This window comes from Micromys minutus (assembly GCF_963924665.1).
Source record: "Micromys minutus genome assembly, chromosome: 1".
NCBI lineage: Eukaryota > Metazoa > Chordata > Mammalia > Rodentia > Muridae > Micromys > Micromys minutus.
This window is the reverse complement of record NC_137969.1, coordinates 149825853-149841300: the sequence shown is the minus strand read 5'-3', so window position 1 is coordinate 149841300 and position 15448 is coordinate 149825853. Positions and strand designations below refer to the sequence as shown.

The 15448-nt window shown below is 46.9% G+C and overlaps 1 protein-coding gene across 1 annotated transcript in view; it reads left to right on the top strand.

Annotated features, from left to right (window-relative positions):
* GALNT14 (polypeptide N-acetylgalactosaminyltransferase 14) overlaps positions 1-15048 on the top strand; it is a gene marked incomplete at both ends in the record, with an annotated part of 213616 nt that extends 198568 nt beyond the window's left edge. Inside the window, 5 exons of the mRNA XM_080936800.1 lie at positions 1194-1286; positions 5433-5516; positions 5967-6111; positions 13540-13659; positions 14890-15048. Coding sequence (XP_080792926.1) covers positions 1194-1286; positions 5433-5516; positions 5967-6111; positions 13540-13659; positions 14890-15048 — 601 coding nt within the window. The remainder of the gene's footprint in view (positions 1-1193; positions 1287-5432; positions 5517-5966; positions 6112-13539; positions 13660-14889) is intronic.
* Between the last annotated feature and the right edge of the window lie 400 nt (positions 15049-15448).

The following is a 15448-nucleotide window of genomic DNA, read 5'->3' as shown; positions in this document are numbered from 1 at the left end:
CTTATTTTGATCCTCTTGTCTCTTGGGACCCAGTTGTTTCCCTCATTCATCCAATTCCCCTTTCTTTCTTCCTGCTGTTTGATCCATTGTGTTATAGAGAAGAGCTTCACATCCTTCGATATCTACCTACCTACCTACTTATCTATTTAATGGTGTTCTTTCTTGATTTATCACACATATATCCATGTGCATACTCATATCCTGACACAGCTGACTCAGAGGAAGCATGTGGAACTGTGGCCAAACATCTTACAAAACAAGCTAGGGAGCATCAGGGAATCTCAGATTTTTAAGTATAAAGGTAAGCCAAAGATGTCTAGCATAGCACTATGGCACAGTTGTGTGGGAGCAGAGACCACCAAGTGGGAGCTAGCAGGATCCTGGAACTTCAGATGTTTGCCCTTTTGAGATTGGACTTTGGCCAGTGAATATCCTTGCAGGTTGATAGTAGCCCATTCTGCTTAGAGAAATGAGGCACATTGTTTGCAAAAGATCTTTTAGCTTGCAGATAGTGAAGCAATTTGCAAGAGGCAGCCACCTCAACTCCAGGGATCTTCCTGAGACCCCCTGACTGTTGAATATTCACAAGGATCCCTCTTCTCCTGCCCCTCTCTTTTCTACCTTTACCTTTAGGGTCAAACTCAAGCCTATGTCTGATGAAAAGCCTAGTGTACTGGTACTAAAAGATATGGCTTGATTTCTGAGTTGTTACACATAACCATGTATGCACTCACCTTACTCTTGGGGAGCTGAGACCTCAGCATTTCCACTGTGGGAAAGTAGAAGAAGGCCCACCAGCCAAGCACACCAGAGGTTAGCTGGTCCTCCTAAGTTCCACCTACGTACTCAGGGTGCCAGGCAGGAAGTGGATATACCTGTTTCTCCTGGCTTTTTTCCTACTTCCTTGAGAGTCATCCAAGTTCAGCTTGTGGTGGAATTTTTTTCCTATCTGTACCTTTTGTGGAAAGGTTGTGGGTACCTCCTCCCACTCTGGTGTTCTGGAAACAGTTATGTGAACATCTCTGTCCTGGTGGCTGCTGCCTGGATACTGTTTCCAACTTTGCCCTTTTGTGTCTGTGTGTGTGTGTGTGTGTGTGTGTGTGTGTGTGTGTGTGTGTGTGTGTGCTTTCAACCTGAAATACCCACAGGTAATTCCCAGACAAGCTCCCTCCTGAGACTCCTTATCTCCCCAGGAACACCAAGCGGACTGCCGAAGTGTGGATGGATGAATACAAGCAGTACTACTATGCAGCCAGGCCGTTCGCCCTGGAGAGGCCCTGTGGAAAGTAAGCATGCATCACCTCCCCTGTCTCCAGGAACCTCTAAGCTCCCCCAGGCCTACAGCTATGGCTGTTCTGATTTCAGATCCCTTTACACTCTACCTGTTCTGGGTGTGCAGGGCATCTGCAGTCCTCCTGTGACTGTTCCTGGATGACCACTTTAATAACCTTGCATGGTAAATGGATATTACCAGCTCTTTGCAGGAAGTTAGCATAGGGGATGTGACCTTCCAGGTTGTGGCTCTTTCTTCCACTTCTTAGCTCCCCCAAGCTTAAGCCCCGCCCCTCCCTTGGAGAAGTACTACTACCCGGATGTCCTTTCCAGCCATAGTCAAGCTTCATGGGAGAAGACTGCGAGGGAAAAAGAAATGTTTATTAAATGCTAGCTACCACTTCATACGGTGTCTCTTTGATCTTGCCTGAGCTCTGAGAGCTGTAATTACATAGCCTGACTTGACAGGTAAGGGAACTAAGGTTTAGGCAGAGGAAAGCATAGATTACACCTGAAAAGAAGATGACGGTTCTTAACACAGATTCCAAAACCACATGACCCCAAGCTGGCTGAAGTAAGGGCAACGTGCAATTTTCCTTATGTTTCACTCCTGGTTCTTGGTGTGTGTATGGAGGAGTACAACCATGACATTTTATCTCATTATTTTCACCCACTCAGCACACAAGGCCGTTGGGTAGATGGGCTTTTGAAGTCTAAACCTCTCCAGCTGAGTCCATCCCTACACTAGAGGGCACTTAAATCAGTGCAGCCAAAGTGACTTGCAACTCTGACATCACAGTTCTGAGCATGCTCGAGTTTTCTTACCCGTACCTCTCCTAAGCAATGGATCTTGTCATCAGAACTTTGGGTCCAGTGATCATGTCCCATCAGCCTTGTCTTTCACCCATTGCCCAAGCCACCTTAGATTCCTCCTCTCTTACCTGAGGACAGGTCTTGGGAAGTTTGGTCTTTTGATCTTTGTCTCTGTTGTCTACCTAGTAACACCCTTCTACACACACACACACACACACACACACACACACACATACACTCCCACACACACATGCACACACATATACACACACAGACACACAGACACAGACACATATACACATACACACACATGCACACACACATACCTAGACACATGCACACACAACATGCACACATACATACATGCAAACACATGTACACACACATGCACACATACACACACACAAATACACATAGACTTGTTTAAATCTTTTTCTCCCTGTGCACAAGCTACTGGACAGTCTCACGACATTTCAGATGACTCTTCTCAGCCATGTTGTCAGTGAGGTCACAAGACACCCCTAGCCCTGCATTTTCTCCTAACCAGCTCATACCTGCCACATCCATTAAGCCATCTTCTCTCCTTTCCTACCCCTTAGCCCACTACCTCGTTTCTCTTTCATGATGGTACCTATTTTATGGATGAAATAGACAATATTGATTTTTCAAGACAAATCAAACCATTAGCCTGGCCACAACTGTACCATCCTTCTCGGTCGCCTTTTGTCTCTATGAACAGATGCACTTCCTGAATCAGTAAATCAGGCTTCCTCCGGATGCACCATTCATGCCTCCCTTCATTCATAAATCAACATTTATCACATTCCCACAGTGTGCATTCATCTCCTTCTGCCTGCTGGTGCAGGGCCTCTCAAACTTTAATGAGCACACAGATCTCCCTGGGAGAGTGTTAAAACATGGAGTCTGATTCCTCTGCTCTGTGTTTCTAATAAGCTCCCACATGACACAGTACTGCTGGCAGAAGATCCTAATCTGAGGAACAAGTCTCTGAGAAGTGGTTCCCAAACTAACCTGACATTGGAATTACCTGCAGATCCTCAAAGACCCTTCTACCTGGGTTCATCCTCCTTAGGCACAGTGTCCAGTATTGCAGATGGAGTGACATACCTATATCCAGACACCTCCATTCCCCTCAACCTTGGTTCCTCTCTCCTGTATCTCTTTCCATGTTTACACCTACTCCTTGACTTAAAAGGGAAGGGGCAAAAAACTAAACTACACACCCTTCCTTTAAGGTGACATTGCTCACCACCTCGTATGCCCGTGTCCTACCTACCAACACCATGAAGTAGTGCTCCACCTTTGCTGCCTCCCCCAGGCCCTGCCATTGTTCCCACATGGCTTAGTTCAGACTCCTTTCCTCTTTGCTCTCTCCTTATGCTGCCCATCAGCATTACCTTCTCCAACCGGCTGCCTCCTGCCATGCCTCTCTGACCCCCAGGCTTCAGGTCCTCTTTTCTCTTGTTCCAAAGTCCTACTTTTTCATCCTAATTCCCTGTTGCTGCCACTCCTGACAGGCTGCTCCCTCCCTCTCTCTCTCTCTCTCTCTCTCTCTCTCTCTCTCTCTCTCTCTCTCTCTCTGAGGCTATGTCATAAGTCTTCTTTGTACTAGGCAATTTCCCTGGTGAGGTTGCCACATCTTTTTACAACTCTGTTTCTAACGGGGTCCTTTCCCCTGGGCTACAGTTTCCTACACCCAAGTATCAAATGTCCACTTCTACCTGGATGTCTCCCAGATACCTTCAGTGTAACAAGTTCGAAGCTAAACACATTAAGCTTGTCCTGAATCTGTCTCTCAACCTGTATTCCCCACGCAACCCCACAAACAGTCTTTCTTATGCCATATGAGCCAGTCAGAAGTCTGGGTACCACCCTAGTTTTCCTTCTTTGCTTGGAGTGATAATCATGTCCTGCTGCTGCTGTCTCACTCAGACACTGGGAACAGGTCTCTCTGAACAGACGGTCAAGCATCCTCTCTGTCCGGAGGAGCTGAGAGGCCTGGTAAAAAGCATGCTTCGTGCTCTGTAAGAAAATAGAAGGCTGGGCGTGTATCTTGGTGGTAGAGCAGCTGGGTAGTGTTCATGAGGCCCTGAATTGAGGGCCTGCACAAGAAAAAGAGAAATGCAGAGGAGGAGGAGGGAGAACGAGGCAGAGAACGGGGACGAGGAGGAAAGAGAGTTTGGATGAAGTCATAGAGAGAGAAAAGGGAGAAAGTGAGGCTGGCCAGGAGGCAAGACTACTTTTATTGGCTGCTTAGAGAAGACAAGGCCTGACTAGTATGTAGGTGGAATGAAGTAGAGGACTGGCCAAGCCCATACCTACCCAGTCCACTAAAAGGAGAATGACAGCATCTGGGATTGTACAATTCTCTCCTTCCTGCTGCTGTCCCCACTTACACTTCAACAGACCCATTCTGGAACAGTAAGATTGCCTCAAAGCATCCCCATGTTATACCCTACAGAAGGCCCACCAAGTCCATCCCAGTGAGATAGAGTCAGCATCCTCCAGCAGTGCCTCACATGGATCTTTGTGGCTCCCTTCCCCCATTCACATGCACTTCTGATTTAAGTCCATGTAGCCAGTTGTTCCTGAAGGGAAATTTTGTGACTTGTTCACAGCACTAATCTCTGTTTTTCAATCTTCCTTGCCTATAGAAGGACTCCTGCCTTACCCACCCATTGGCTTCTCTATATGGCCACTCTTCCTTTCACGTGCCAGCAGCAGTTGCCATTGCTCTCTTGAGTATTATAGGTCCATCAAGCAACAGTGCACCTCCAAGGGGTCATGAGAACCTGTCTTCAGGGTTATGTAGGATATGGTACTTGAATTATTATCTTGAACTACTGTTCTGAAGCTTTAGTACTCCATATCAATTATGATGCCTGCCGCATAGAATTATTCAGTGGGTATCATGAACAGATGTGTGATGAGACACCAGCAGGATGCTCTGAGACTGGGGAGGTGTGGTAGTCCAACCACAGAGAGACTAAGAGTAGACCAGAGTCCCAGCAGTGAGTTAGCAACAGCATACCTGTCATTCTCACAGCTTGACCTTTTATGAAAATGAAAACCACCCCCAATTCCACTTTAAAATAAAAGCACAAGCCCTCAAAGCTGTTACCACACTATCAAGAGATAAAGCTAAGGTGTTTTCATAGTCTGCCTGGAACTAGAGAAATCTCTGCTTTGTTCCTTTACTCAGCATCCCCTTGAGATGTGTGGGTACAAAGCATGTCACTGGCTGCGGGGGAGCCACTGTTGTAGATTCCTGCCTCTGACAGCTGTGTTCTGTCTCTGTGTCCCACCCTCCAACCTCATCCTCCCAGCATTGAGAACAGGCTGAACCTGAGGAAGAATCTGCACTGCCAGACCTTCAAGTGGTACCTGGAGAATGTCTACCCAGAACTCAGGTACCAAACCTGCTGGAACCAAAGCTAGCTACAAGAAGAGGCCTGGTCTGGGAGAGATATGATCTATGGCCAACTGGAGGAGAGATTTTAAGTCTGTGGAGGACTGAGCAAACCAATCAGCCCTGCTCATCTCTGAGACAAGAAGGAGAATTATATTGTACATAGTAGAATGGGAGAATGGGGTCAACTGTTGGAAGTGGTGCCCTGGGTTATGCTAAGAGCATAGGGTTGGTGACATAGACTCCATCCTAGAGATCATCTGCTATGGGGATCCCTTGTTCCATCACACTAGCAGCATCCTTCCATCCTCTGACCAGGGCCAACCTTTGTGACAGCTCCAGGGAAGATAGCTCTCTGCCCTCTCAGAACACAACCCTAAGCCATCCAGCAGTCAGCAGCACTAATTTCAAAAGCAGCGTGTTCTCATCTGTCTGCATGGCTTTCCCACAGGGTCCCCCCAGACTCCTCCATTCAGAAGGGCAACATCCGGCAGCGGCAGAAGTGCCTTGAATCTCAAAAGCAGAAAAACCAAGAGGCTCCACACATCAGGCTAAGCCCCTGTGCCAAGGTCAAAGGAGAAGGAGTAAAGTCTCAGGTAAAGTAACTTTGGGGTCATAGCACCACGTGCCTCAGAGAACAGAGACGTCTAGATTAGCCATGGTCCCTGCTTCAACATGACACTAGGATCCATAATGGTGCTGAAGGACCCATCTTACCTGGCTTTCCCCCAGTTAGTTACTAAATAAAAGATGGCTTCCAAGAGACATCTGTCCATAGAAAATGGTCCAATAGTTTATCAGGAGCTCAAAGACTGGTGGCCAGGTCAGGTAAGGAAGATCTCACAGACTAGCTCTGCAAATGTGACATACAAAGGGGATAAGAAGCTGCTACTAGACATTGGGACAAGACACCCAAACTGTGTCTTGCATTGACTTCAGGAAATCTTACCAGACTTGGTAAAACCACTTCCTGGGGACCACCCTCCTGCTTTCCCTACATCTGTGGATTATTTGGGGTGCATTCCGAAGAATCCTCCTTGTGCCTTGCTTGGTTTAGCAACAGGATCATATCCTGTCTAAGTCCATTTTGCAAATACTTTTCTTTCTGAGGCTAGGCATGCTGTTTTCAAGGTCACTGACAAAATCACTACCTGTCTCAACCTCCATAGCACAGCCACCACGTGACTCCCCTCTTAGCTTTGTGATCCCACAGGATCTCTGCTTCCTTGTCCTCCTGTCTGAGGTCTGAGCTCTACCTTTCTTTTCTCTATAAGCTCTTTTCCCATTTTGACCATCACCTGTTTATTGATTCACAAATTCTGTGTCTTCATAAATTATTTATTCACTTGGCAGACACTTTGTTAATGGGGAAGGTGCACAGATGTAAGGCCAGGCTGCAGGAGAGACACATGTAGCCTCTGTGATCTAGTCTCTGTCTCTGAGCATTTCTCACTGACACCACAGAAACAAAGATGTGGCATACAAGTCTCTGTGAGCGTTGGAAAGTTATCCCAGGGGACTTGAAAACGGGTTGTGTGTTGAGACAGAAGTTGAAACAGACAAGGTCAGGAAGGGGAGAGAGGGCGACCCGGAAAATACATTGTATATTGAGTCCTGGTGATGAGTTTACGGATAGGCTTTAGTGAAAGTGAGGTCACAGGTAGAAGAGACAGCACTATAAATGTCAAGGTTGGGTATAAGGAGGAGTTGAATTCTTATCTGTATCCTGAGGAAATTCAATTTTTCCCTCACTAGTGAGACATCTGTAAGGTCCCAGGAGTGAGTCAAACTCTCTCTGGTTGTCTAGAACCTCTCCCCATCTAGGAACAGAAGATCCACAGATAAGAATTCCACCTGGACTGTTGCTCAAATACTGCACAACTGAGTGAGTCAAACTCTCTGTGGTTCAAGTCCACAGACAACTGTGAGCAGCCAGGCTACCTTGTATTGCCCAAGTTCTCTACACAGATCACCCTTTGTCCTGGTGCCACAGTTCCAGTTCTCACTGGTGTCTTGGCTTATATTTCTCTTGTAGCCCCTCGTATCTGCAGCCCAGAATGTTCTCCCTTACACTTACTTATTCTTGCTAGATCTACTTTCCCCAAACCCAGATCTGTTGACTTCTGGAGTTGGATCATTCTTTTGAAATGTCCCTGGTGAGAACGCTTGTATTAGATTAAGCCACAGAGCCTAGGTGTTCCTCTTACCCTGTCTCCATCCAATGACCCTCATTCTCACTTTGTGTGTGGTCTCCAAATCATCATCCCAACCTCTACACAGCAGCCTGCAGTGCCTTTCCATTGTTCACCATAAATACCCACATCTCACCATGAAGATGGAGAGTCTGACTCACTCCTGGGGCTTACAGATGTCTCACTAGTGAGGACAAAGCTCAACTTCCTCAGGATAGAAATAAGAATTCAGCTCCTGCTTCTACCCAACCTTAGTTCTGGCTTGAAAAGACTTTGCTGGAAGCAGTCCCTGCTCCAAACAGGACAGAGGAGGTGGTGTAGGAGTGAGATTAGACTAGAAAAGAAAGGCAATGGAAGTGATTTTACTTTAGGTGTGGCTGTGAAGCTCACAGTGACACAGTTTGCTCAAGTGGTACTTTGTAAAGCATTGTGGGTAGGTGTCAAATCTTTCTGTGATTCTCTGTGTAGGTGTTGCTCAAGGGAATTCCAACAATCAGAATGTTGTCTGGGCCCTTCCCTGGGACAGGATTCATTTGATCTATTCCCAGCAAAGCAGAGCTTTTCTAGAACTTGCCAACTGTGGTTGCATAAGAAGGTGGGAAGGAAAGCCACTAACTGCCTGGGCCTCAAAGAGGGTCCTTTAATATCGGGTCCTAGGAGAGGTGGCAGGATGGAGAAGAATGGCTTTCCCATTTCAGCTGACCTTCCTACAGTAAGAAGAAGGCAAACAATGAGAGGTACTTGGGACCAGAAGAAAAGGCCTATAGGTACACAGGGCTCTTGCCTTGGGTCAGTGGTGGCTACAGATCAAGTTTGCTTTGAGATAATAGCTGGTTTTTGTGACTCTCGGATGCTAGCTCATCTAGATATAGAGTGTCTTAGTCAGGGTTTCTATTCCTGCACAAACATCATGACCAAGAAGCAAGTTGGGGAGGAAAGGGTTTATTTAGTTTACACTTCCACATTGCTGTTCATCACCAGAGGAAGTCAGGACTGGGACTCAAGCAGGTCAGGAAGCAGGAGCTGAAGCAGAGGCCATGGAGGGATGTCACTTACTGGTTTGCTTCCCCTGGCTTGCTCAGCTTGCTTTCTTATAGAACCCAGGTCTACCAGCCCAGGGATGGCATCACCCACAATGGGCTGGGCTCTCCCCCTTTGATCACTACTTGAGAAAATGCCTTACAGCTGGATCTCATGGAGGCATTTCCTCAGCCGAGGCTTTCTCTGTGATGACTCCAGCTGTGTCAAGTTGACACAAAACCAGCCAGTACAAAGAGGTTCCCATACTGGACAGTAGCATCTTGGGTGCCATGTTACCAGCTGAGGAGACAAGGTAGGCTCATTCAGACTTAGACACAGCCCCATTCTTCAAGGGTCCACAGCCTAGCAGAAGGACTGGGCTAAATTTTCAGATACTAAGAAAGAAATTCACTTTTCAGTTAACATAGTTAAAAAGAACAGAAATGCGCATGCATGTTATATGTTCTCATGGGACTGACTCATGATCTCTTCTTACTGGGAACCTCTTCCTCATTCCTCACAAATCTCTATTGTTATTGTTCTTCATTCAACCATTTCTGTACCCATTAGACACTGGTGGGGTTCTTTCCCCTTAGCACAGCCCTAACCCTTCGTATCTACGTCTTTGCTACCTGTCCCAACTCTTGTCTGCCCTTAGACCCATTCAGCCTTCCTTCCTACACCCACCTCTTCAGTCAATGAGATCATAGCAAGGATCAAATGGGCATTGTTCCTTCCCCTACCTACTCCACAGCTGATGACCCTGAGCTACCAGAGATTAGTGTCATAGACTAGTGGTGACCCCACACCAACTCTATTCAGCAGTTCTCTGGTAATTGTTTCAGACACTTCATTGTTCCAGAGCTTTGTTAGCTGCTTAGTCCTAGGAGTGCCCTGTCTGTGACCTTGCTTCTTAAAGGTTATAAATATTAAAACATTAACCAGCTCCATCTTGACAGAAGAAAGCTGGCAAGGGGGCTCTTCATTGTAGTCACTTTCCAGTGACAAATCCAAAACCAAAATTCATGCCTCTGTAAGAGGGTCAGTAGAGAACAGTGTCCTCCCCACCATTTATGGCAGTTTGGGCTCATCTCTGCTTCACAAGTGTCACACAAGACTCTAGGGACACATGGCTATACTGTGTCCTCACTTGGGCCTGGCTCTAGTTTCTTCCCATTTCTGACTCTGGCTTACCTGGTGAACTCTAAGCTTTCATGGTCACTTCCCTATGAAAGTATACCAGAGACACGGCCTATCATCAGAGGACAAACCCAGGCATGGCATCAACACGGGTCCTAAGATCAGGATGGAGCCATTGGATGGGTGTTGTAGGGTCCTGGGTCCACAGAGATTGGTACAGGGAGTTCCAGGTTCTGTCTTTAGCTGACATTCATTCACAGAATGTATAAAACTGAGTCAGTGGAATGGCTTTCTGTCTACAACACTCCTTTGGTGTTGCTCAGTTTATTTTTGTTGGCTGGGCTGCAGAACAAACCCTGGAGCCTTATGGATGCTAAGTAAGCACTCTGCACCCAAGCTACAAGCTCAGCATGGAGGCAATCTAATCCTGTCATGCTGATCACTGTCCTTCTGCTACCCCAGTGCACCCACCTCCTGCCTTCTCTTCCTTCTTGCTGCCTTGTTGTCCCTTTGGAGCAAAATGCTGGATTTAAGTGTTTCAAAGATGCTGGCAGATTGATGCTGTGGGGTAAAGCAAGAGGCATACATCATGCATTTGAAAACCTTTGAAGCCCAAGAAGTCTCTAGGCTAATACATTTCCTCTTAACTTCACTGAATCCCCTGGAAAAATATCCGTGAAAGGTAGAAAGAAGACACAGATGTTCCACTTTAGTGTCTGTTCCAAATTAAAGCGAGGGAAATCTAAGACAGTTTAAAGTGCATTCTTCTCGTGCCCAGCCAGGGTTGAGGCTGCCGATTGTGGAGACAGCAGCTGGGAGCCCCAAGGGTGGATGTGACTGAAAATGCCCCTCAGATCAGCAGGCACAGGGACACCTCCAGGGTAGAGAGCTCAAGTCTGCAGTGAAACAACCTGCCTGGCAATCACCTCCACCCCTTATCTGCTCAGAGTTCCTCCTCACAGCCAAGAAATGCCCCCTCAAAAGCATCATGTGAACTTTCTTACAGCTGGGGCAGGCAGGGAGCATGTCCTCTGAGTACAGAAGCCTTTCCCCTTCTAACAAACCAGCAAAGGAGTCCAGGAATCAGGGGCAACCTTCTCTCCTCAGCCCATTCCCATGGGGAAAAGCCTCCAGAACAGTTCCTGGGTTATTTTCCCTGTGGGTAGAAAGGGACATCCGCCATGGACAGCACTGAGAGTGTGCCTGTGCCTGGATTGCTTGCTGCCCCACTCTGCCTGTCCTTGCGGGTTGGAGGTAAGGTGACTAGGAATCAAGACTCCCAGGAGAAGATGAGAAACTGCAGCAAGCACATCTGAACATGATCCTTTAATACCCTCCATCCCCACCCCATTGGTCCCAAGAAAACATCTCTTCTAAACAACAGTTTCCAATTGGCTGGCATTGTCTGCATCAGCAATCCTTGGTCTCCCAGGCAGTCTTCAATTAGGTCCTCCTGCAGGAGATGCCTTTGCAGTTGCAGGGCCGTGGCTTCCACCTACTTTAGAGGCTCTAAATGGAGCCATTAATAGAGGGTCCTACAAACCTTAATGGAAGACAGACCTGGCTGAGGACCCTTATCTAGGAGATATGCTCAGGGCCTTGCTAGGCAGTCACTCTGCCACTTAGCTGAGCCTCCAGCCCTTCCCTCAATGACTGTCTTCTCAGGGTTCATTTCTGACTCAGGCGTCATTTATGAGACCCATTCCTCACCAGTTCTTCTGGGAAATATGAGGGACAAGGAATGAGAAATAGACACTTGGCTTTAGTTGGCCCCAACTTCCTGATCCCTGCTTCCCATTTCTTGTCTTTCTTCTTACATATATGGCCAGAGATCAGCCCTACTTTCCGTGAAATTAACTATCAGAAAAGCTCCAGAAAGTGTACTTGTGCACTATGTGTGAATGTGTGTGTGGGGGGGGGGGGGGGGACAAGTACCACTTAACCACAGAGCTATCTCTCTATCCTTCTGGTCACATGTCCCTCTTGCAGAGCCTTAGAGTGGCTTTCTCAGACCCTGTCCCAGATGGATGTGGCTGCATGTATCCTTCTCCAGAGGCATTTCTCATATGTCAAGAGATCCTGTTCCTGCCACTTGCCTAACAGTGCCTTAGGATGCTAAAAAGAGAAGACTGACAAGATGAATTTTAGAAACTGTGGTGTGTTGTAAGTTGCTGTGTTTAATCCCTTAATGCTTTTAGCACAAACAATATAACACCACATATTGAGGTGATCATATGATAATGATGGGATTTATTTTTGAAATGTCAATTTCTGCTTCCCTGTGGACTACGGAACAGTTACTCATTTTGCTCCCATCACTGACTTAAGCCTTATTTTCAAGGGAGTGTAAACATCTAATAGATTTTAGGCCAGTGGTCCTGTGGGCCTACAAATAGCTCCCTGCAGCTCTGCCCTTGGACCCAGACCTTGCATCTCTTCCAAAAGGAGAAATATTCTCAGCCCCCAATGCAGATTACCATTCTAGATCACCTGCCCAATGCCCCAGGTCAGTCTCAAGATCCTTGTGGGCTTCATTCATGCCTGGCTTTGGCATCTCAGACAGACTGGTGTGACATCCATGAGGCATGCCAGGAGGATGTCAGGACCTGAAGAAGACAAGTCAGAGAGTAGTGTCTCTACCACGCTATAGGAGGCTGAACTGAGTGTGAATACAATTGGGACACTTCAGGGACACTAGGCCCTAGAGCTGGAAGCTGTCTGCTCTCCATCAGCACAGGCCAAGCAGCAGCTCATGAATGAGCTGATCCAAAAATGGAAGAGCACTTTGTGTACAGGGACATACTGGTGAAAAGCTACAGCCCTTGGTGGAGTCCCCTCTGAAACCTCCCTTGGAGACTATAATCATGACTCATCTTCACTGATGAAGCAAAAGGACAGTTCTCACCTCTTTCACAAACTGAGAGAAAACCTCTTTGTCATTCTTGGCAGCAATTACACCTTCACTTGCTGTCTTCCAACTTAAGAAATAGAGAGTGCTTAGGCTTGTTAACCTGACAGTCTGGAACGTAGGTGTCTTAGAATGACCTCACAGAATGCCCACTTCTTATGATCTGAGCTCGGATTGTTCATCTAGTTTCCCTATTTCTCCCCCTGCAGGAGTTGACAGGTCACATCCTTGGCTGTTTTAGACTGTGCACATTCTCTTATGGAATGTTATTTTTCATACCTTCCTTCTTTCCCTCCTAACTCATCATCCAACTCCTCCCTTGGGTGCATCCTTTCTCTTTGCCCTTCTGTCTGCCTCTTATCATAGCTTTTGTGCTCTCAAGGTACTGACTTGGAATCTTTTCAAAGAAAATGGGCAGAGGGTAGCCTGTCAGGCAGCTGTTGAAGTGCTAAATGTCAGGAACAGACTCCCATAGAAAGATACTGTCTACAAGGAGATGCTGGGGACCATATAGCTCAGCTAGGCTATTACTCCAGCTGCTGCCCAGAGTCAGAATTATTCTGCAATGTCTAGCATAACCAGCATGCGTGTGGGGACTGAGACTTCCTGACAGTAAACACTCTTAGCCTTTGTCCTTCGAGTAGCATTCTACCAGGTGAACCCATGGAGCTCCTTATCCAGCTGTAAGGGTCATCATACACAGGCATGGTGGTACCAGAGATGGTGGTTCCCCTCTCCTAAGTAAATCTGCCTGCTTTCCTCAGGTGTGGGCCTTCACATACACCCAGCAGATCATCCAGGAAGAGCTGTGCCTGTCTGTGGTCACCCTGTTTCCTGGTGCCCCAGTGGCTCTTGTTCTCTGCAAGAATGGGGATGAAAGGCAGGTGAGTGCTGGGCAGGCCAGGGGGAGGAGTGGGATTAGAAGTGGCCAACCTCCACAGTGTAACCAGGTGTGGGTAAGTCTTCTCTATGCAGGAGAAGCTGGGAGGTATTGAAAAATGAAGAGTTAATAAGCAAGAAACCCTTCCAGTCAGCATCAGGGATAGGAATCCCTCAACACTGTCAATCATAATGGCTACAGGCCTGCTCACCTAATGTGTTACCATCACTGCTGCCTGTCAGTGTGTCCAATACACACTGTTTCTCTATCAGCACATACTAGGGATGTGCTTAGTTTCTGGCCCAGATAGGAGAGACTGAGGTTCAAGTCTGGAGTATGAGTGTGGCACTTGGTGGGTCACTCACTGTACTTTCCAGAGATTTCCCCCTCCCACTCACCAAAGGAACTATGTGAAACAAGTATTTGTGATGGTCTTCTTGAAGTATAGGGCTCAGTATCTACACAGCGTATGTGCCCATCCCTCCATCCTTACCACACATGAGATCATCAAGGGACACTGCCCAAGACACACCTGTTAGTGGGCTCTCAAGGTACAGACACATTTTGAAGAAGTCCCCTACTGTCATCTTCACTACAACAACTATTCTTTCTCTAACTTCTTAAGGGAATACAAAGACCATGGAGGATATAGAGGATATATATATATATATGTGTGTGTGTGTGTGTGTGTGTGTGTGTGTGTGTGTGTCTTCTCCTCTGTCTAACTCAGTTCACATATTCTATCCTGTTGCTTGAAAAGCTGTTGCCACCTGATAGGTTTTCCTATGAAACATTGATCAGCTTTTAGGGGTTTTTTTAATGCCTAGTTTTTAAGGACTTTGACTGGAGAGATGGCTCAGTGGGTAAAGGTAATTGCAGACAGGCCTGTCCACCCGAGTTTAATCCCTGGAGATACATGCATTGGAAAGAGAAAACAAATTGTATCCTGAAATACACACACACACACACACACACACACACACACACACACACGAACACAAATACAAATAAGTAAATAAATATCAATTTAAAATTTAATGAAAAATAAAATCCTAATGCGTGTCAGAACAATTAATGACAATTTTCTTCCTTTATGAGACCATGAAATCACGTCTCTGGCTGTCCATGGGTGGTGTCACCCATTCTGGTGATGCCTGAATGCTTTAGGTTATTCTTAGAACCCATGGCCTTAGCCAACAAAATGAGTGCTTCTCTCTCCCTTTTATCTCCTCAGCAATGGACCAAAACCGGTGCCCGCATTGAGCACATAGCATCTCACCTCTGCTTAGACACAGACATGTTTGGTGATAGCACGGAGGATGGCAAGGAGGTTGTCGTCAACCCTTGTGAGTCATCACTCATGAGCCAGCACTGGGACATTGTGAGCTCATGAGGACCCTGGGTGCATCCAGCTGTGGACCAGGAATGATGCTTCCCTGGACCAAACCAAATTGGAACCCTGGGCCATGAACAGCCCATTACTGCACAAGATGCCCTTGACTGGAGGCAGAGAAAAGGCCCCCAGGACAGGAGCAACTGTCTCAGGGAAGATGGAGGAAAAGGTCACAAAGCAGTGGGCTCAGTGACTCCACACGTGTGCAATATTATGAAGGCCCAGTCCTGGCCAGGTTTTCTGACTGGAACCTTGAAATGGGGATCCAATGGGAAGTATTTGTGGGACCCTTTCTTACAAAACAAGGCACCTTGTGGCGGTCGGAAAGAAAAGCTGTACTGGTCATTATGGCAGGACTACATGGAGAGATACAGAATAGAGATGGTTTTAGAACAAATAA